The sequence below is a fragment of the Sus scrofa genome, chromosome 4, assembly GCF_054392235.1.
Source record: "Sus scrofa isolate SSC_HxYL_T2T_F1_AM1 chromosome 4, Sscrofa_HxYL_maternal_Yorkshire_Landrace_v2.0, whole genome shotgun sequence".
Classification (NCBI taxonomy): domain Eukaryota; kingdom Metazoa; phylum Chordata; class Mammalia; order Artiodactyla; family Suidae; genus Sus; species Sus scrofa.
Window position 1 is genome coordinate 117,036,666 of NC_139386.1, and position 22,646 is coordinate 117,059,311.

General features: G+C 46.8%; 1 protein-coding gene across 8 annotated transcripts in view; it reads left to right on the plus strand.

The window, feature by feature from the left end:
* Positions 1–581: 581 nt before the first annotated feature.
* The window catches only part of VAV3 (vav guanine nucleotide exchange factor 3), a 373,539-nt gene continuing 351,474 nt past the window's right edge, over positions 582–22,646 (plus strand). For 4 of the 8 annotated variants that reach the window (XR_014844590.1, XM_085023762.1, XM_021090110.2 and 1 more), the window contains exon 1: positions 582–1,105. Coding sequence is in view for 5 of the 8 variants with exons in the window: in XM_085023762.1 (XP_084879888.1) it covers positions 902–1,105 (204 nt within the window). In the remaining 3 variants the exon portion in view is untranslated. Of the gene's footprint in view, positions 1,313–13,722; positions 13,954–22,646 lie in introns of those variants that run through there. The other 4 variants (XM_085023765.1, XM_085023767.1, XM_085023766.1 and 1 more) reach the window with 3 other exon arrangements.

Sequence of the window (22,646 nt, forward strand, 5' to 3'; positions counted from 1 at the left end):
TTGAAATAGGCTCGGGGGTGGGGGGCGGGTTTCTGCAGGCGTCTCCAAACACACGCTTTTAAGGTGCCCAAACAGCTTTAAGAGCAACTAACTTGGAGGAACTGGAATTATCTGCAGGAAGAGAATTTAGCGGGTGGAAGGGTTGCGGGGGCAACGATCTCTAAAACTTTCAGCCTTGCGTTCTCAGGATGCTCTGTGCCCTCCCCCCGGGGAGTCCCGATGCCCCAATTAATCCTTCCCTCCTCTCAGATCCTTTAAAAATTGTGCTCGCGGTTTAGGGGGTCCTAACAGGAACCCCCGCAGAATTACAGTGTTCAGATACTCTCTCCCCAAACCGGGAAGGCGTCCCGGTAGAAGATCTTCAGACGCTTGGGGCTGTGTGAGCCTCGCCAACCTGGGGGGGCGGTGGGCGGGAGCGCCGGGATCCCCTCGGCCATCCCCGCCCCCGCCTCCTCCCCTCCGCGCTCCTCCCCTCCGCGCCCGGGCCGCCGACCCCAGGCCAGGGCGGCGCGCGCTCTCCCACCCGCGCCTCTGGGGACTCGCAGACGGCAGCGAGACCGGCCGGCGCGCTGGGCATGCTCAGTTGCCCGGCGCCGGGCTCGCGAGTCGGAAGCCTGTGCGCGGCGGTCGCCGCCGAGCCGGCCGGAGCGCACGGAGAGAGCGCTGGACGCGCTGCAGCGGCGGCCGGGCGGCGGCGGACCTCGGCCGGGACCGGAGCCGAACCCCGCGCAAAGCCCCGGATCCACCCGCCCGGGCGCCGGCTCCCTCGCACCGTCGCACCCTCGTTGGGAAGGGGCCCGCCGCGGCTGGCGTTGGCGTCGGCGGGGCGGAGGAACCGCGGCGGCGGCCGCCGCATCCTCGCCGCCTGCCCCGGGCCGGCAGCGTCCCGGAGCCGTCGGGCATGGAGCCGTGGAAGCAGTGCGCGCAGTGGCTCATCCACTGCAAGGTGCTGCCCGCCAACCACCGGGTGACCTGGGACTCGGCGCAGGTGTTCGACCTGGCTCAGACCCTCCGCGATGGAGTCCTGCTCTGCCAGCTGCTCAACAACCTCCGGGCGCACTCTATTAACCTGAAGGAGATCAACCTGAGGCCTCAGATGTCCCAGGTAAGGAGGCCGGCGCGGGCGCCTCCGCCTCCAGCCGGCGTCTCCCATTAATCAGCCGGCTAATTTCTTTGTGTAAATGCAAACATCTAGGTGCGCTCAGCGTGCCCTGCCTCGCAGTCTTCTGCTTTGCGGACCACTTCTTGGACCTTGACTTGAGATGGTTTATTAGCTCTTTAGCTGAATGCTAGAGCCCTGCGTCCTGAGATGGTAGGAGGATTTCGTAAGGGCTTTCTGTGAGGCGGGAAAGAACAAGCTGTCTTGGGTGCCCTTCACCTACGTGGGGTGTGTGTGTGTGTGTGTGTGTGTCGGTGAACAACAAAAGGAATTTGAACCTGCTCTTTTATGGGGACGATGGAGGGGGATGAAGGGCGCTGATGGGGGGTACTTTTGCCTTTAGTCTCTTCTTTTGCTTTGCGTTTCGTCCCCATGTTTTCTTGAAAGAGGAACCATGACATAAATGAGGACTCTAGGAAGTGGAGGGCGTTCTCACACCGTTATCTGTGCGGAATGACACTGGTCAAAAGGAGGAAAAGGGAGCACAGCACAGCGGCTGCCCCCGAAAGCCCCCAGAGCTTGTGGCCAGCTGGCAGGCTACATGGTTATGTTTATAGCTCGACTTAAGCCATGTGGGAAGGAGCGAGTCCAACCTCTCTCAACAGCTACAGGAAACGAGAAGTTTCGCTCCAGATTCCGCTTTCTTTCATTCAGCGCGCTTGCTCAGGTGGTATGGTGTATGGTTGGCTTCTGTGGCTGGAGCCTTTCCTGGAGGTGACTCTTCCAGGGGTTAAAGAAGATTGCAGCTCTGGAAGGCTCTGTGCACTCTTGAGTGCGCCCCAAAGTCACATCGCAGTGGAATGGTAGTTTCTTGGTCCCATCAGAAACTTTTCATGCAGAAAGCTGTTAAACACAATTCAGCAAATCTGTTTGCTCTTTCAGAATGTAAAATACCACTTTCAGCTTAAAAGGGAGAGGAAACAGTTCCCTCTACGACACATTTTAGCACTAATCCTGAGTGATATAGAGCCTCAGCTACTGAGCAACCAGAACGGTGCCTTTTGCAGGGGAACTGACTTCATATGATGTAATAAGTATGTATTTAAAGGTAGAGCACACAGGAGTTCCCACTGTGGCTCAGCGGGCGGGGGGGCGGGGGGGGGGAGAAGAATCTGACTAGTATCTATGAGGATGCGGTTTCGATCCCTGACCTCACTCAGTGGGTTAAGGATCCGGCCTTGCAGACGTGGCTCTTATCTGGTGGTGCTGTAGCTGTGGTATTGGCCGGCAGCGGCAGCTCCGATTTGACCTCTAGCTGGGAAACTTCCATATGCCGCAGGTGTGGCCCTAAGAAACAAAAAACAGAAACCAAAACGTGAAGTTAGAGCATACACATTCTTGATGTCAGTATTCATCAAGGCCCCTCTACCCCTCAAATTCTGCATCCCTTGCCTGTCTGCCTTCAGCCTGCTGGATAGCAGTCCCCATGAAAGAAAAGACTTGGAAGTAGTGAGAGCCATACGGTTTCAGAAGTTAGATAATTTATTTCGTACTCTCCTATAATGCTGGGTGGTGAAGGCTAACTCCGTTGGACCCCTTAAGAGTTGTTGCGACTCAGGGTGTCCCGTCGAAGGGTTTGGCATTTCCATCAAGCTGGGAGCTGCTGCTCTGAGCAGCGTTCTGTAGGGAGCTGCAGCTGGCTCTCCATTCTGCAGATCCCCGTTTTCCACCTGGTCTGTGGCCTCAGGCGGCCTTGGCCACCAGCAGGGAGGATGGTGCTGTGTGCATGTCCTGCAACTAGAGTGGCCTGGAACCCTTGGGGATTGTTCAGTACGTTGTTCTCAATAATCAAGTTTTCTGGACAGCTGAGGACCTCCCCGTTTCAACCTTCTAGCCAAGCTTTACTTGAAGGTGGACCATGGATGAAAATCCTTTCAAATGCGTTTTTGCTCTTCCTTCTCCTTGTAGAATATAGTAGATGTAATTTAATCATCTTGATGAGTAAGGATTGTCCTTATAAGCATCATTCATGAAAACTGAGTGCCTACGCTGCTCTAAGAACTCTGTTCCCTCCTGGGGGTACTGCAGTGAACGCCTCAGGATCCTTGCCCTAAAGAAATGATGGCACAGTTCTGTCCTATAAGCCGCCAGGTTTTAGTGAGCTCAACAGCTGAGTGATCTTCCTTAGGTTGCTGTGCTTTTGGGTTCTTCTTAAGCATGGGCTTTCTGGTCCCCAAAGTGCAGTTTCCCTTTAACTTTCTACGAGTGTGGGCTTCTCCCCAAAGTGCATGCTGGAAGGCTGGTACCTGAGTTATGGTGATGTCTGTTTTTGCTAGCCTTCTTGATCTTGACCACACTGCAGAGAGCTAAGGTTGCTGAACAGCTGAGTGCTGGCCAGCTGAGTTTGTATTATATAGGTTGTCCTTAAATCCTTAAACGAAACTTAGTAAATGGTTTCATTAAATAATTCATGGACACTTTTAACATGCCTACAGTGCCCAGCAGAGATGATGTGCTTCACAGATATTCAGCGTTAGCAAAATGACTTAAAACATTTTTTTCCCTACTATTGTCACATTACAAGTAATGTTACCCTCAAATTTTTGAAGCAGTTGCAAGATCTACAACTTCCTTTGGACTGATAACTTTAATTCTGCCTCTAACTACTCATCTTTCTGGGTGAGGGTTCCAGCTGCTTCTGGTTGTAAGGCTCCTGGGCCATCAGCTCTGTTCATACTGAATAGTGAATAACCTGATAACCTGGTGAAACTCTGACATATGTCCCTGCAGACTTTGCTCTTCTGAATTTAGAGCTGTCGTTACTGGTACCTGTGGCTTTTGCCATGTCGAAGCGTCGTTCTGTCCACTCAGCTTAGATTCTGCTGAAGATATTAATTTGAAATAAACTATTTCATTATAGCACCTGATGTTTTAAGCCAGGAAATAACTGGAGGCTCTCACTTCTGAGTTTTGTGGTATTTAGGACTGTTACGAACAGATGTCGATGAAAGAAATTTTCCTATATTGATGTGTTAACTTATTATTTTTAATTTTTCAGAAAGTCTATAAAATGAGTAGCCTCTATTAATGAGTGTTTATCTCCTATGAGTAGAATTTTTTTTCCATTCTTTAGCCTTCTGCCTTGTTTGTGTTTAAAAAATAATAACCCTGCAAATAATTAAGCAGTTGTAGGTTTGAATCTTGGAGTCTTAATTAATTAATTGTTCTTCAAAAGAAAGTTATAAAGGGGATCCCACTTCTCTTACGTAGCAAATGTTCTTTTTGCCTCTGGGCCTCTGTCTTTTTTGGGGTCTTGCTAGTTGGTATTTTCAGTTGAAAATAGGTCCTTCCTTCCTTCCTTCGTCCCTTTCTTTTCATGGCTGCACTTGCAGCATATGGAAGTTCCTGGGCCAGGGACTGAATCTGTGCCACAGCTGTGACCTGAGCCACTACAGTTGGATTCTTAACCCACTGTGCCACAGTGGGAACTCCTTTTTTTTTTTTTTTTTTTAAACCCTGATTTAGATTTGTTTTTATTAGTTAGGATAGTAAACGTTAATCACCTTTAGGTACATATTTAATATGTTCCTTTTAGTATAAAGAATAAAAGTTAAATCCAGATGATCCATGGAAGTCCACGCAGTCCATGAAATCTAGTCTATGTATATACTAGACAGATTTATTTTTCATCCAAGACAGTCTTTAGCTTGGTATCTAGCTAGGATGCCAAGCCCACACATAGTTCTGGGAGAGAAGAGCCTTTCTGTGGCAGTTGTACCGGGGGTACAACTTTGTGGTACAGTCTTTGTGGAAGACTGTGGGTCATGGGCTTGCTGTCGCTCTTGGTGGTGAAGTAGGTCTCCATAAATGGCTGTACCCACGTGCATGTATCGTTGATGAATTCATCTTAATCTTCCTATTTTGTCATTTAAAATTTTGCTCTCGATTATGTCTGAGGATGGGACTAATACATTTGATGAATTTGCTGATGATTATGTACAGTGCAGGTAAACTTTGAATTTTCTTCTTTTTTTTTTTTTGTTTTTTGTCTTTTGTTGTTGTTGTTGTTGTTGTTCTTGCTATTTCTTGGGCCGCTCCCGTGGCATATGGAGGTTCCCAGGCTAGGGGCCGAATCAGAGCTGTAGCCACCAGCCTACGCCAGAGCCACAGCAACGCGGGATCCGAGCCGCGTCTGCAACCTACACCACAGCTCACGGCAACGCCGGATCGTTAACCCACTGAGCAAGGGCAGGGACCAAACCCGCAACCTCATGGTTCCTAGTCGGATTCGTTAACCACTGCGCCACGACGGGAACTCCTGAATTTTCTTAAAATGTATTATTCAGGTTTTTAGGGTTCCTTCAACGAATATTTGTGGCTACCATGTGCCAGGCACTGTTTTAGACAACGGCTTAGGGCGGTAAACCAAACACAACAAAGATCCCTGCCCTAAAAGGACTTATATTTTAGTGGGGGGACAAAACATAAGTAAATGGCTGTATAGTATGATGTGCTGTGAAGAGATAGGAACCTGGATAAGGGGTTAGAGGGAACAGAGATTCGATTTTATGAAAGGCAGTCAGGAAGGACTTCTCTGAGGAGACGGCAATTGAATAGGACCTGGAAGGAGCGAGAGAAGGTGGAGATGTGGATATTTGAAAGAAGAGTATTCCTGGCACAGAGCATACCATGTGCCAGGGTCCTGAGGTGATTCAATGGTGGGTGAACTGGAGGGGCAGCGAGAAGGCCAGTGGGCTCAGGAGAGTGAGTGTATGCAGGAGTGGTCGGGATGAGTCAGATAACATGGGAGCCCGATTTTTAGGACTGGTGGGCCACGTAAGGACTTTGACTCTTGCCCTGAGTGAAAGAGGCATCACATGGCTTAACTTACCTTTTCAGCAGATCCCTCTGGCTGATGTGTTGAGGATAGGGAAGGAGAGCCAGGCTGAGGCAGCCACTGGAGCAAGTGATGATGACCAGAGTGATAGCAGAGCAGGTGGTGGGAAGAATCCAACCCCGGGTATATCCTGAAGGCAGAGCCAGCAGAAGTTTACTGATGGAGCCAGACTAGGGGGATAGGAGGAAGAGAGGATCCAAGAATGAGTCCAGGGTTACCTGGAGTGATGGAGTTACCATCTACTGAAATGGAGGAGACTGGAGGAGGAAGAGCCTTGGGAATGTGTGTGTGTGTGTGTGTGTGTGTGTGTGTTTTGGGGGTCTGGAGCTCATTGTGTATCACATGCCCAGCAGGCCTCTAGATGTCGAGCAGGCAGCTAAAGAAGCTGGAGCGGTAAAGTTTGCAGTCATCGGGGTTTAGGTGGTACTTACCATCACGACGCTGGGTGCTGGCACGTGGAGAGTAGTGTAGAGAGACAGGGTCAGAGGCGTGAGCCACGGGACCTGCCCAGGTGTCGAGTGCAGAGAGATGAGAACTGGTACTGGGCCACGGGGTAGGAGGGAAGCTGGCAGAATGTGGTTCTAGCAAACCAGACAACTGATATATTTCTAGAAGGAGTGATCAGACATGCCAAATGCTGCTCTTCAGATGAAACAAGGATTGCAGATAGAATACTATATTAAGCAATGTAAAGTTTTTTGATGACCTTGGCAAAAACAGATTTGGTGTGCGAGAGGCCAACACTCCACCGCAGAGGTCGGGTGACTCGGAGAGGATCTAGACCACAAGCATAGACCTCTGTTGGGGGGTAATTTTGCTGTAGAGAGAGCTGATAAACCAGGTCGTGGCTAGTAGGGGAAAAGAGATCAGGAGGGTTATTTTCTTATCATACAGAATTTTTATTTAATAGCGATTATACGAGCTTTTTTAGATTTGGACAGATTTTGTCAGACGGCGCACTCGTCTATGTGTGTGTGCGTGAAAAAAGTATACACATGCATAAGAAAATATAAGTGAAACATATTTAACATGTTCCTAGAAATTCTTTTCATTCCGAAAGCTGCCCTGCTGAATACCATTTCAATTCTGTCATTGATTTCCATGTTTTTTTTTTCCCCCTCATGTAATATTTTCCGCTGAGCACCAAGTGTTGGTGATGAAGCATTTGTAAACGAATACACCACTTTTGTCCCCAGGATTTCCTTCTGAGCTACTAACAAGCCTTTTTTTTTTTAAACCCTTACTCCTTCTTCAAGTTAAAGAGAACATTGTTTCTGCTACATATAACAATGCATTGTTTTAAAACTAATTATATTAGTTGTAGCATTCAAGTGTGCTTTCCAAATACATGTCTGCATTTCCTTACCAACCCCTTTCCACCCTCCACCCCAAGGTGGTGCTGTATAAAAATTGCTGGGGTATCCTGAGGAGAGAAAAAACAGCTATTGACCCAAAAGAGTGGTGTGCAGTTGTATATTTAGCCAGTCCGTTCAGAATAATGCCATTATTTAGTCTTTCAGGAGTCAGTAACCTCTCTGCCATTTGTTGGAGTGTTCTCCTGGCCAGCGTAATTTTAAACTTGACACCCATCAAGATCTTTTCATGGGAAGTAGCTCAGGCATCTTAAGCACTTGTTCTGTCTGCATACTTGATGGCTTAACCTGGGCTCTCTAGGAACCAGAGCCCGGGATAAACAACTGCAGTGCTGAAACTTTATTGGTGAGGTACAGTCCTATAGCTGTCAGCGGGAAGAAAATGAAACAGTGCCTTTTTTTTTTTTTTTTTAAGAGGGGGAGAATTATATCCAGTTTGTAATGCCAACAGGGTGGATCCGGTATAGATCACCATGGATTTCCTAGTTTTCAAACACAGACCTTTGAAAATTATTTCCCTGGAATTTCGAGCGGCAATGCACATCACTGACTTTTCCTCTCCTCCTGAAACCCTTCACTCCCACTGCACTACCCTCTCCTGGTTCTCTTGTACCTTTGATATTCCTTCTCTGCCTGCCTCCTTTGCTGGCTTCTCTTTGTCTGAACATTCCTGAAGGATTTTAGAGTGTTCCCTTTGATTGCCTTTTTTCGTATCCTCTTCCTGTATCATCTCATGACACTGGCGTTACCTCCTTCTCATGCCCTGGTGGACCACACATCCTTAGAGACAGCCTCCACCTGCCCCCAGCTGGGTGGTCACTGTCACTTCATGGGTGGGGTGGCGATCACAAGGTCAGAGTTGACTGTGGGAGGCTCACCCACGGCAGAGTGAAGGGTGGACTGGAGGGGGCAGAGCCGGGCACGAGAAAGGCTTGCTGAAGTTCAGTCAAGAGAGGAAGAGGCCGGTGGATGCAGGACCAGAGAAGAGGTGGGAGTGGAGGGCCAGGGAGGGTCAAGAAAGATGAGAGAGGACGAGGAGGTATAATGGACAAGACTTTGGCACCTCTCGGATGCAGCGAGAGTGGAAAGTATCTAGGTTGAGTCTCAGGTTTCAGGCCCGGGTGACTAGGGGGACATAGAGGAGGTACCGGTTTCAGAGGGAACGGGAGCCCAGTCGGTTTTGGATGTTGAGTTTGAAGTTGTTACCAGTTACCTTCCGTATTCTGTTTCAAGCATCCTACTCTCTTGCTAAGCCTTCCTTTCTGGATTATTCTAGTAATACCTAAAATTCAGCAATCTTTTGAACTCTTGGTCCCACCACCTCTTCACTGCCTTCAGATCTTCATCTCCTTCCTACTCAGCTTAAATGCCATAGCCATTATGGGTACTTCCTTAGCGTCTCTTGGTTGGTGATTCTCATCTGGGTGAAGTACAGTCCTGGTTAAATCCTGCCTGCATCTCAGCTGCTGAGCCTGGTGGAGGAAAAACTATACCAGCTGACGGCCATCACCTTAAATTCGTGATCCTTAACCTCAGGTGGGCACCTCAGGCTACCCAGCCATCTGATTACATTTCGCTAAACCAGGTGACCAAGTGTTTATTTTTTATTTTTGCTTCTTAGGCCCACACTTAGAACGTATGGAAGTTCCCAGGCTACAGGTTGAATCGAGGCTGCAGCTGCCGGCCTACGCCATAGCTCACGGCAGTGCTGGATCCTTAACCCATTGAGCCAGGCCAGGGATCGAACCTGCATCCTCATGGATACTGGTCAGATTCATTTCCACAATGGGAATTCCATAAACAAGATGTTCTTAAAGTATGACCTGGGGACTTCTGATAGTCCCTAAAATGCTTTTAGGGGTTCCTTAAGTTCAGACACTCTTTTTATAATGATATTCAGACACTGTTTGCCTTTTCCACTCTCATTTTCTCGCAAGTGGGTTGTGGAGTTTTCCGAAGGCTGCATGAATGACACTGCCGATGTCACTGCTGTGACTATGTGCTAGTGTATGTTTTAAAGACGTCTCAGTTTACAACTCCAGTATGTAAAGTGTTGATAGATAGAACCTCCATAAACAAAAGCTGCTGAGGATTCGAAATTACTTTTTTAAGAGTGTAAAGGGTTACTGAGACCGGTTAGTTTGCAGACTGCCCCAGCCCGTTCAGTTTCTGACTCTCTCAGATGCCTCTCTGGTATCGTTTCTTCTTGAACTTCCATCACTTCCATCTCCATTCTTCCCTTCAACGGGTGATCTTGCTTCCTAGTCGCTGAGAAAACAGACGTGGTCAGAGGAGAGCTCCCTCAGGCTCCAGCTTTCCTGCATCTTGCCTGTAGATGATTGCCGCGAGGCTTTCAAGTCCGTGGGTGAGTTATTCGTGCTCCTGCAAAGGCCAGGTCTTCCTCCACTCCCTCTCTGTGCTTTCTTGCATCAGCTGCTTCTCTCCTGGATCTTCCCGTTTGCACACTCGTCTGCTGCTATTTCCTTCATTTGATTCAGGATACATTTTCAGAGCCTCGCTGATGAACATTGGCTGTGATGGGGGGTGACCAAGGACTCCCAACATTTGACCCGAACGACTGGGGCGGGTCAGTCTGACCTTATAACTGTTCAGTGGTACCCCTGGTGGGCCACAGGATAAAATCTAAGCTCCTTAGTAAGCCTGCAGGGGTCCACAGGCCGGTCCTGCTTCATATCGCAAAGCTTTTATCCCTCTGTGCTCCTGACCTTTTTATGGCTTCTCACATGAACCGTGCTGGTAGGTTCTCTCTGCTATTGCATATGCCCATTTCTCTACTTGAAACACCCTTTTTCATGGTCTGAAGGAGGAAGATTCTGTCACCTTTGCCGAGAGGACGGCCCAGCTCCTCCTGCAGGTGTGGCTGATTACACGCTGCTGGGTGGGTGCTGCTGGGTGGGTGTACGTGGTTGGGGGGCAGCATTCCTTGCACTGTTTTGCTATCTTTTCCTTATCTGTCTCCCTTCCAGGCTGTGACCTGCTTAAGGCTGGGACCTATTGAAGCTACCATAGGCTTTTTTTTTTTTTTTTGTCTTTTTAAGGCCGCACCCACGGCATATGGCTAGGGGTCGAATCAGAGCTACAGCTGCTGGCCACAGCCACAGCCTCAGCAACACAGGATCTGAGCCACGCCTGTGACCTACCCCACAGCTCACGACCATGCCAGGTCCTTAACCTACTGAGGAGGCCAGGGATCGAACCTGCAACCTCAGGGTTCCTCGTCAGATTTGTTTCCCCTGCACCGTGATGGGAACTCCTACCAAAGGCTTTTTAATTTATGTACATCTCTAGAATTTGACTCAGGGACTCGTAGGTAACACGTATACCTAAATAGGCATTCATCAAATTGATTGATGGCTTGAAAAATAACTCTTTGTTTACTACCTTGGCAAACACACCTACATAAAATTTAGCATGTCGTGCCAAGCTCTTTGTCATTAAAAAGCAAAAGCATCGGTTCCTGAAGTGGCATGGCTAATAATAGCAGATACCATGACTGCCCTGCTCTCCACCTGAGTGCCTTTCGGAACCCTGCCTGTTCTTCGACTTCCTCATCTCAAGCATAGGCGGGATGGAAAGAACCTACCCTCTGGGGTAGCTGTGAGGACTAAATGAATTAATTGGCCTTGTGATTGGCACGTAGCAAATGCTCAGTCAATGTGACCGCGATTGCTGCTGCTGCCTCTGTGAAGCAGGCGAGACTGCCCGCTAACTAACGCCTTCCTTATCTCGTCCAGTCACTGGATGCCCCTGACTCTCTCCAGGGCTAAGAGGAAGTCGTAACTTGTACTGACAAGCGCTTCGTGGTAGAGGCAAGGTGTGCATTCAGATATTTAAAGGGAACCGAGTTGTCCTCAGCAGGGCTGTTGGCACAGCTGGACATCAACCTGGAGGAGGTCTCGTTTTCACTGTGTTTTGCTCTCGTGGCCTTCCTCTGGAGGCGTGTTCACACGGGCTCTGTGGTTACTGACGATAGCACCTCCCTCTCACCTTGGATGGTGAGTAATAATTTTAGTCTAGGGTGTGGACTATATCAGCTGGATGGTTTTATGCACATCCCACAAGTCCGTGTAAAATGGGAGACAGGCTTTGGACAAGTATACAGTGGAGAAAGGGAATGAAAGCAGATAGAAAAAAGGTGGAACGCTAACGAGAGAAAAGTGAGTGTAGCTGGCCCTTTTTGGCCTTGGAACTCTGTGCCTCGAGACAGCTGGTCTCAAGCGCGTGGTTCGGTGCCCTGACACTTGAGCAGGTCAGGACCGCTTGCATGTATTTCCCTGGGTCGTACGAACAGCACTGTTTTAATGGCAGGTTTTCAAATGATTATCTCTGCCCACCCCCCACCCTGTGTAATGGTTCTTCTTGTTAATGCACAGACCTCCACTGTTAGCTGTTATTGGGAATATTGTATTCCAGGGTTTTTTTTTTTTTTTTTCCCTCTTAAACACACATTCTGCATGGTATGAAGGACAGTCACAAGGTTATATTCAGCCTGTCCCCAGTCTTGAGCATTTATTTAATGGACAGAAACACGGGAACAGCCAACAAGGAGCTCTTTCTCATTTTCATGGAAAACCCTTTTAGATTGGTATCTTGTGCCCCCATCCGAACGTGCTTTCAACATATGTGTTGCAAGAAGTGTAGTCAGTTTTTAAGTGGTTTGCTTAACAGGAAGCCGGCGGCATATGCGCCTCACATGGGCATTTTCTAAAGGGTCAATTAATATGGAATATTTAATGAAACACTTGATACTCACCTTCCATGAGTTTCAAAGTGCTTGTCTTAAAATAGATCGGTAACAGCTGGTCTGAATAAACAGGCACCATGCCTCTATGCCCACGGAGGTCGGGAGCCTTTTCCTGGGGGGTGTGGGGCAGCATGGATTCATAAAGAGACTTCAGGCCAGGAGTCAGGAGACCCCGGTTCTAGTCCCAGCTCTGTCTCTGACCTGTGACCTTAGCAAATACTTGCTCCTCTCTGCCTCTGCCTTGCACATTCACAGCAAGGAGTGTAAATACTTACACGTGCGGTCATATGCTAAAGAGCAGCTGAATTTTTTTAACACATACTTAGAGCTCACTTAGGAGGCATTACCTTTCAGGAGGGGAGCTTCCGGACAAGCCAGAAGTGTTTGAATGTCAGGCCCGGCCCTTTACTTTCCCAGGGTCATAGATTGTTGGTTTTTGCATGTTGAGTCTCAGTTTCTTCCCATCATAGGTGAGAAATAGTAAAACCTACCCTGCAAGATTGTGGTGAGAATCCAGTAATAGATGTAAAACGCCTGGCCGTGGTGGGTCGTCAAGATTTTATTCCCTCCTCCCCCCACCTCCTTGATCCTCAGAAGTCTGAGAAGCAGGAAGAACAAGATCTTATCTCTGCTCCGCAGAGAAGGAAATTGAGATGTGCACTGGCTAAAGGACTTTTCTCAAGGTCACACAGTCAGGAAGTGGTAACGACGGGACTTGAGTCCAATTGTCCTAATTGTAAATTCAGTGAAGTTTCCCATTCCTGCTCCCAAGCTCTGCTGATAGATGATGAACTGCATGAGCGAGTGCCTGGGGAAATGCTTGGAAAAAGGAAGACCTGTAATGAAAATGTAAAAAGACATGAGAATTTTACCCTGAAATTTGCTGTGTTTAAAATAGAAGCCTCTAAAGTAATGATATCAGTTTTTAGTTATTTCAGAGTCTGATTAGTTTGTGGGTTATTCGTTTTTTGGTAATTTCGTGGCTCTTCTGCTTTCTGTGTGATGCTGTTTTCAGGGAAATTTGTGCCTTTGCCTTGATTGATTAATCCCATTAGCCACTTGTCTGCTACATGTTGGGCTTTGTAGTAGATGCTGAGAACTCAAAGGCAAATAAAACTCAGCCCCTGACTTTGGGTTGCTTTAGTTTACACAGCATGAATTGTCCCTTATGGATGCCCTTATAAAACAGGGGATGGGAAGGGAGGCTTGCGTGTTGGGTATGGCAAACGTTTGGTAGGGGAGGTGATAGTTTTCTGGATACACTGTTAGTTTTGCCGATGCACAAGGTATGGCACTAATGGAGCGTGTGCGTGCCCGGCTCAAGGTATTTCTCTCCTTTCTGTAGACATTTGTCTAGTGCCTCCTGTGTGCAGAGCATCGAAGGCATAAAGGTAAATCATAGGAAGTTTCTGCTTTGGGGAAGGGAGGCTAGGAAAAAGCAGGCTTGACCTTGGAGTGGGGCTTTTGCAAGAATTCAGAAAGGAAGTCCTTGGATGCTGCACTTTGATGGTGCCAAAGCGCACGCAGCTGGGTGAGAGAGACGAGACCAGGAAGAGGACAGACATGAGTGGTTACTGGAGAGGAAGAAGGTTTGTGAGCGCAAGCTGGGTGGGGAGAGTGTGTGTGAGACGGAGAATGGGCAGCGGCCTTCAGACCTCAGTGATGTCCCCAACAGCACGGTTATTCTGGGCCCCTGATGATGTGCCCACGGGCATAGGGCTGTACCATTGCCTTTGGCAGTGAAGATGTTCCATTCCAGCTCTCTGGTGTGTGGCCTGGAGCAACAGAGGACGGCCTAGTCTCTTGAATATCTTAAGAGGTGAGGGGACCGGGGGTGGTAAAGAGAGAGACCGGTGATGGGCATCTAAGGTAAAGCACTTAGAGCTGGAGGCCTGCACCATCTCCTCCTAACCCCCTGGCTTGCCACCTGTCCTGCCCGCACACCTGTCTGAACCCTCCAGCGTCCTCTCTGTGCTCTTTCATTGACTGACATCTCCTCGTGCTCTGGGCCACTGCTCCTTGGCTGTGTACTCCTCGTCTGGACCTAGGGTCACCTGTTCCACCGTCACCTCCGATACCCCTCACCTTCTGTGACTGTAGGTGGGCCAGCCTGGAGCACCCTTCTTTCTCCATAGGCTTTCCTATTCTCCCGGGCGAGCCAAAGAGGGCTGTTGAGGTCGGCACCCCGGTCTGTTTTTACTGTCCAGCTTCACTGCAGCCTGACGCTGCTGCTTTTTTCACCTCTTTGCAGTGTCTCCTATCTCTTGACTTCCTCTCCATTCCTCACTCAGATTCCAACCCTCTAAAGCCAGACACCCTGAGTCCCCGCTTCTCACCTAGTCCCTTCAAGGTCCCTTGGCCCTGCTCATTACCAGCCGGCGCTCCTGAGTTTGGACTTGGCCTCTGTCCATCTCATCTGCACGCCCCGTGATGATGGCCATTGCTACTGCTATGAAGACTGAACGCTCCAAACTTTACAAGTTAACATTGGCACATTATTTTCTCTTCTAATTCCCAAGGGAGAGTATTGGGCCTTTTTTTTTTTTTTTTTTTTTTTTAACACACATGCATTTTTTTTTTATTGTTATTATAGTTGATTTACAATGCTGTGCCAACTTGTGCTGTACAGCAAAGTGACCCAGTCATACATATCCATACATTAGAAGTTTGGGGTCTTGAAGCGAATATTTAATCAGTGAAAAATCCCAGAGGGGGCCAGGTGTCATGCAGACTTCAATTCTAAGAAGTTCAATACCATGTACCAGCAGTAACTTCTTTAGGTTTGTGGTCCGCAGAGCCCAGAGGTGTGCTTGAGTGAACAGCCACCGACAGACCAGAAGCTCTCAAATCATTTTGGTCAGTTCCCAGCAGGACTGAGGCTGCCTGCTACTCCCCTGTTTCCCTTGCAATCACAATCAGCTCTCAATGTCTGCTTATTTTAGCAAAACTATTTTTTTTTTAATGTTATTGTTCAGTTAGTGCAACTTTCACTTAATCATATATTTAGTGCCTTACAAGGGAAAGTAGATCTGGAATAATTCATCACTTACTGCTCCTCCAAAGTATGGATTCAGCAGCAGATTATTAAATTCCTTGGTATTTGACCTTCAAAAGGGAGAAAGCATTTGTTGGCTAAAGAAAAGTTAGTAAGCTTAGTTCACAGTCAGCTACACAAGAAAGGCTTGACTTCAGATTATTTATGACAGAGTACTTGGAAATAGAATCTTGCATTTGCCCATAAACCGTGCTCAGGGATTCTGTAGCATATCGCCATTCATTTGCAGTGATGGGAGAAGGAGGAACTGAGATTTCTGCCGCTCAGAATGAGCACTGGAGTTCCTCTTGTGGCTCAGTGGGTTAAGAACCTGACGTAGTGTCTGGAAGGATGCGGGTTCAATCCCTGGCCTGGCTCAGTGGGTTAAGGATCTGTTGTTGCCGCAGGCTGTGGTGTACATTGCAGATGTGGCTTGGATCTGGTGTGGCTGTGGCTGTGGCCTAGGCCGGCAGCTGCAGTTCTGATTAGACCTCTAGCCCAGGAACTTCTATGTGCTACAGGTACGGCCCTAAAAAAGAAAAGAAAAGAAAAAAAAAAAAAAAAAAAAGGAGTATTGACATGAAAGATTTGGGTGCTTCCAGAGATGCTGTTTAAGGAAAGAATGTGACATAATTTCTCTTTATCAGTTTCATCCCAGCAGATTCTGGACTGTCGAGTGTATTTATGCAGCGGCCCTGATAGTTAAATCCTTATTGAGTTCTCAGTCTTTTCAAATATATAGTTATTACCTTTAGTTAAGAGAAAGTAATGAGATTTGGTAAAGGATTTAATTTTTTCCCTTCAGTGTTTAATAAGTGATTCACCAGGACGTACCTTTCCAATGACACAGAAATTAATTTCTTATCTAGCTAGCACTAAGCTTTTTGGCATCCTTGCCTACTTGATAACTACCTAAAGTCCTCCTGGGTTTTTATAAAAAATGAGCCAAGTAAAAAAGTGCATTTAAAAATAAATAATAATAAAGTAATAATTAAAAAACCCTTACCTCCTCTACAGAAGGAGAGAGAAAATAAATTTCTTAAACTCCATGTAATTCCAATAAATAACTTCAACTTAATTTCGGTAACTGCTAGAGGGTCCTTAGGTTCTGACTTCAACCCTGAGGAGTTTTACTTTATTGTCTCTTCTAATTCACAGCGTCATGTGGTAGAAGGCACGGGGGCCGTGGGTACTTCAACCTGGCTTTGAATCCCAGCTATGCCACATATGTTCTTGGGCAGCTTAACAACTCTGATCTTGGGTTTCCAAATTTACTAAATAGAGATAATATCTATTTGAAGTATCGTAAGGATCAAATCAATTGAAGTAATGCATATTTTATTTGGCACTTGGAAGGTACTCAATAAATGAAGGTTCCATTCCTTTTCATTAAGCTTTTTTTTTTTTTTTTTTGTCTCTTTAGGGCCACACCTGCGGCATGTGGCGGTTCCCAGGCTAAGGCTCCAATCGGAGCTGTAGTCGCCGGCCTACACCACAGCCACAGCAATGTGGGATCCAAGCCACGTCTGCAATCTCCATCACAGCTCACGGCAATGCCGGATCCTTAACCCACTGAGCGAGACCAGGGATCAAAGCTGCATCCTCTTGGATGGATGCTAGTTGGATTCATTAACCACTGAGCCACAATGGGAACACCAAGCCTTTTTTTCTTTTTCTTTTCTTTTTTTTTTTAAGTTCAAGGAGATTACATGTTGCAAGTTAAAATGAGAAAGAGGGAGAGCTGAAAATTAAGTTGGCAGTAGTAAAAAATTGTAAATCATGGACTCTGGAACTCAAGAACCATGCTAATCTTGGAGACTATGGAGAAGGCAGCCAAACTAATTCACATGCTACGCAAGGCTTTAAGGAAGGATAATTCTGTTTGAATGAACCATTATAGTCACTGATTTTTCTTGTTCAAAGAGTTGTACAATTATAGAGCTAGAAGGTGCTCAGAGATGGTTCTGGCTTAGCTCCTTTGTTTCAAGAAGAAGCAGTCTGAGGCCCCTAATATGTACAAGGTAACGTGGTTTCTTGAATCATAGCACATCGTTTTTATCATAAGAGAATGCTCATAATGACCCAGGGCCTCAAGAGAAGTTTGAATCGTGTTGTTCCTTACAAACAGCAACAGCAACAACAACAAAAACCCAAAACCGACAATGACAACAAAAAACTCTTTGAGGAAGATTGGAAAGTGCTTAAGTTGAGAATTTCTTATGTGAAGTACGTATTATAAATAAGACCTTATTCTCTTCCTTCCATCCATCCATCCATTCATCCATTTATCCGTCCATCCATCCATCCATCCACTGGATATAATAATACAGAAGACTCAGTGGGAATGGGGACTACAAAATCTCAGACATGGGATCTCAGAATGTCCTGGGAGAATTGACAGAGCATTGAGAAATGATGAAATAATAGAGATTGTGAAATAAAAGATCTGATGCTTAAAAGAGTAAATTCTCAACTATTCAGAAACTTAGCCATCCAGAATCACTTAGTTCCCAAGAGAACTGAGGTTTTGCCATTTCAAACCAGATAACACAAATTTGTGCCCCAAATTCCAAGCATATGGATATTCAGTAATGGTGGCACCAAAATATGTTATCTGCTAGATTGTGAGTTCCATGACATTTGGGGTCATTTGTTGAACTTTATGTTCCTGGCTCATACCTGGCACTGGGTGAGTGATCCTACGTGTGGCCATTGAGTGATTATTTAATGAATCCCTCACATTAGCCTTAATATTGGTTGGACAAGAATTCCAGATATTATTGTGTCCTTCATCTTACTCACAGGATGCAGAAAATATTCTGTCAGTTGTATTATAGCGGGAGGCAGCATGTACTGAGAAAGTATGGACCTTAGCATCAGACAGGCCTGGGTTCCTGTCCTATGCCACTGGCTCAATGACTGTGGACAAATCCTTTTATCTCTCACCATATTAGTTTTCTTGCTTGAGAGATGGAATTCTTCCTGCAGGGTGATGTGAAGAGCGAGTGAACTCTGATGGGCAAAATTGGAAATCCAGCACAGCGCTAGGGACCTAGTAGGTATCTAGTAGGCACTTAGGAGTCACTTCGTTTTCCACTTGAACTAATCTTTCCATGATATGGGGCTTTCCCCACAGTTCTTTTGGGGTAGTAATCTTTTGTTGTCTTTGGCAGATTTTTCTTTTCTGTAGTCTTCTATCTTTGGGCAGATGTTTTATTTAAGTGAATTGGATCTAAGCTTTGGAATATTGTAGCTTTAAAATGATTTCATTAGTTGTATCTGTCTTAGGTGACAACTGTGATAGATCAAAGGAAAAAAATAGTACTTTACCTGGAATTGGGAGACCTGCATTCAAATTCCAGTTTTTATCACTGATTGGTTTTTTAATCTCTTATGAGCACAAGGTGGCCCTGTATAGTGAAAAGAACACGGGCTTTAGAGTTCAGATTTTGGATGTGCTACTAATTAGCTGTATGATCAAGGGCAGGCTTTTTCCTCTTTGCTCCCTCAGCTGCCTATTGAGAACAGCACTGTCTTCCCTGTAAGTTGTCATTAGATGGCAGGTTCCCATCTTAGAGCTTTGCACATTGTAGACTCTTAACCAGAGAGAGGCAATAACAATCCTTTCCCTAAATACTATGATGGTTAGTATTATTAATGCCAGTTGCCCTAGATGGTTGAGAGATTCATTAAGAGAACTTAATCATTACAGCTGAAGAACTTGAGAAAAGACTGAATAATTTTCTCAGGATGGCATAGGAAGTGAGAATGGAGTAGTATACAGCTGTGAAAATGATCACGGGTCCACCTTACTAATATGCTCCCTGTTTGTATACTTAGTCACTTGTATACTTGTGATTCTACTCTCTTATAGACAGCATGGTTATAAAGGTCTTTGTACAGATTTTTCTACTCCCCCCACCCCCAAGGTTATTTCCTTCAGCTTTATTTTCCAAAGAGAAGTTTCCAGTTTTGCAGCTCTTGTTAACATACTGCCAGATAGTTCATAGGGAAATATTTCTTTTTTTGTTGTTGTTGTTGTTGTTGTTGTTGTTGCTATTTCTTGGGCCACTCCCGCGGCATATGGAGGTTCCCAGGCTAGGGGTCCAGTCGGAGCTGTAGCCACCGGCCTACGCCAGAGCCACAGCAACGCGGGATCCGAGCCGTGTCTGCAGCCTACACCACAGCTCACGGCAACGCTGGATCGTTAACCCACTGAGCAAGGGCAGGGACCGAACCCGCAACCTCATGGTTCCTAGTCGGATTCGTTAACCACTGCGCCACGACGGGAACTCCGGGAAATATTTCTAATTGTCACAAAAGGGCAAAGTTCCAAAGTTTTGGTTAAAGGCAAGGACTTTGGCGTTTTGATTCCGATTTGCTGAATGCGTGAGTCACTTGCCAGATCTGTTTTCTCATCTGCAAAATGGGTTATAGGGAGCTAGCTACCTCCTGCTAACTGTCAAGTACAGATGGCGCCCAGCCTACACTGTCTGTCTCAAGTCCATTTGAGCTCCTCCCCAGCTCCCATCATCTCTCACGTGGATGTCTGCCTCCTGACTGGACTATACTGTGGTAGTCAGCCTCATGCCAATGCCTTCTCCCAACAGCATCTCCAATTAAAAGGCAACACAGATCTGATCGTGCAGAACTCTTAGACTGCTTCCCGTGCTCAGAGGGTGAAGTCCAGAGTTCTGAATACGGCCCTCTGGGCCGTGACGTGGCCGTCCTCTCTAGCCGCAGGCTCCCTCTCTCTTGCTCATTCTGCCACAGCCATGTGGGGAATTTTTCCATTACCAGATTTTGTCACCCTGTCTTTTTCGTCTAGACTTGGAACTTGCCATTTTGTCTGATTTCTTGGTTTTTAAATTCTCCTCTGTACAGCTCATTGTTGCTAGAGATATGTGCTTTAGGACTGATTTTCCTGCTTGTCCTAAGCCTCATGATGGCAAGGCCCACTTAGATTTTATTCACCGTTGAATCCCTGGGGACCAGCACAGTACCCAGTATGCTGTACGCAATAAATCTTTAGGAATGTATAAATAATGAAACACACAATAACTGTTATCATTATTAGGAATAAACACAGGGGAGAAGAATTTTAGGAATAATTTGTGAAAAGCGTTTATGATTTCAAATTTCTCTGTGAAATTAAGTATCTCGGTTTTCCAAGGACCACTTAAAAATCCAAATGCATCTTATAATTAAGATCTTGCCAGCTTTTTTCTTAATCTTTCATGTTAGTGAGGGCAAATCTGAAAAGAAGGCCAATTCTCATGTCAAGCATAGTTTAGCATCAAGCTGTCTTGCATCTTTGCCAGCACCCTTCGTCCAAGACCTGTAATAACATGACCTGGAACATCCGGGAGGCCAGGCACAGAACCTTCTTGGACCAAAGCGCAGAAAGACTTGATGATGAAGACAAGCATTCCTAGGAGATTAGGTTATATACTCATTTCCTTGCACTTGAGGCCTCCAACCGTTTTGGTTTGCTTTTCCCAGAAGTGCAAGCTATTTTCTATGATGCTGTTAATATACAGTCTTATATAATATATATACACTATGAGAATATACTTCAGGTTCACAACTGCATTCTGTTCATTCAGCAGTAGAGTTCATGCTTTCAATTTATTGGACTCCTCCTATAATCAGCACTCCGATTAGGCACTGAAGCTATGACAGAGAGCTCAAGGTATCAGCAGGTCTGTGTTTTGGTCTGCACAGGCAGTTTGGAAGAAGAATTTCCGGTATGGTGAAAAGAAAGAGAGAGATAAGATGACTTCCTGATAATCAGGGCGAGCAGACCTTGGGTGTGCGGTCCTGTCTGTTTTTCTAGCCCAGGAAGAGAAGCGGTCTCAGCATACACCGCAGACCCACCGTTTGGCTGGGGAAAGAAGGGTCTTCAGATACACTTGCTGGTTGGTTGAGGGCGTGTAATGCCACCGCCTCGGGGCTGGGCGAGGGGTGGGCTACATACCTTTCCTAGGAGGGGGCAGGAAGGAGCCGGACAGGTTGCTCAAAGCAGCGGGGCGGGGGCCTTGCAAGGAGACAGGTGGGGCGATGATAAGGGTCCGGTAATTCTTATCTTGGCCACAGGCTTTGAGTTCTGTCTCCATGAAGCGACCTTGAAGTCCAGCAGTCTATTTTCGAGGATAAACTCTCGCCTCGTCCTGAGTTTCCCTGTGGAAGAAGGTCTGTTCGGGTGTTAGAGTAATACCTGAGTATCTGTGATCTGACTTCTTCTGGTTTCTTTGAGACCTACTTACTTGCAAGGAGGGTGGCGCTTTTCTGGTGAACGCTCCTTGCTGAGGTAGGCTAAGCGGACCAGGTTCTGTCTTTAGGGGAGAGGCTTACAGTACTGCATCCCTAAACCACATTTTCAGTATATATTAGCTTTTATCAATAAGTTCACATTTTCTTATTTCTGTATCCGACGTATCTATTGCTCATTAAGTCATTGGTAGGAAGGGGGAGCATTTATTGCTTTGACCTTGGGGGACTGTGACACTTAACCATGGCCTAGCCCACAGGCAAGTGGCTTCCGCAGACACAGCTGTTGAGATGGGGCTGTAGGCCTTAGCAAGTGCAGAATGCACGGATCCCCGATGAGCTCTGTGGGTGGGCTGAGCCACTTGTAGGTACTTTGGGTTTTGTGGGTTCGGCTTGGATTTTTGTTGTCGGTGAGGCAGAGGAAGCGGTTGGATCTTTTCAAGCTATTTGGTGTGGAAAAACATTTGCTGCCTGTGCTGTGTTCCGGTCAAAGCTGCAGGTCCGGACTGCAGACTGCAAAAGTGATAAAGTTTCAAGGATGTGACTGCGTGAGGTTCCTCTAAATTGTGAGAATGAGGCCAAGGTAGGAAGTAATAAATTGGCCCCACCACATTCAGTTAATTTCATTCCAGGCCGAACAGAGGAAGGCCCTGGAGGGACTAATCTTATGTAATTTTGGAGTTTGAGATCTTACTAGACCCGCGTATCATAGGACCCACCCCAGCTAACCCACCTGCCCTCCAGGAAAGCGCTGTCTCTGCAGCGGGGCAGGCCTGGAGGCAGCTGAGGCCCCCAGTGCCTGGGGGGTGGGGGTGGGGGTGGGGGGTTGGGAGATGGGAGGCCTGCGGGGTGGGAACGGAGGCAGTGCTCTAGACACTCAAACCAGTTCCTCCACCCTTCGAAACACCTTTTAGGTTTGCTCTGGCTTTGTTATTTAAATACGTTCTCACCCCTGGGTCTTAGAGCTATGGCTTCACCTATGGAAAAGTTGTAGATTTTCTTAATAAGTAAGTTAAAAAGGAAGGGGAACCTCCTTAAAACGTGGGTGCTGCATTCTTGGGTTTAGATAGACAAATGGGTCGGTGAAATGACTGCAAACCCAAATGTCAGGACGAGGATTACAAAGGCCTGTGTCTGCAACACCCAGATTCTAGAGATGGGGTTTTCTTAGGAAATCGAGGAGGAGCTAGAGTGGTTTGAAAAATATG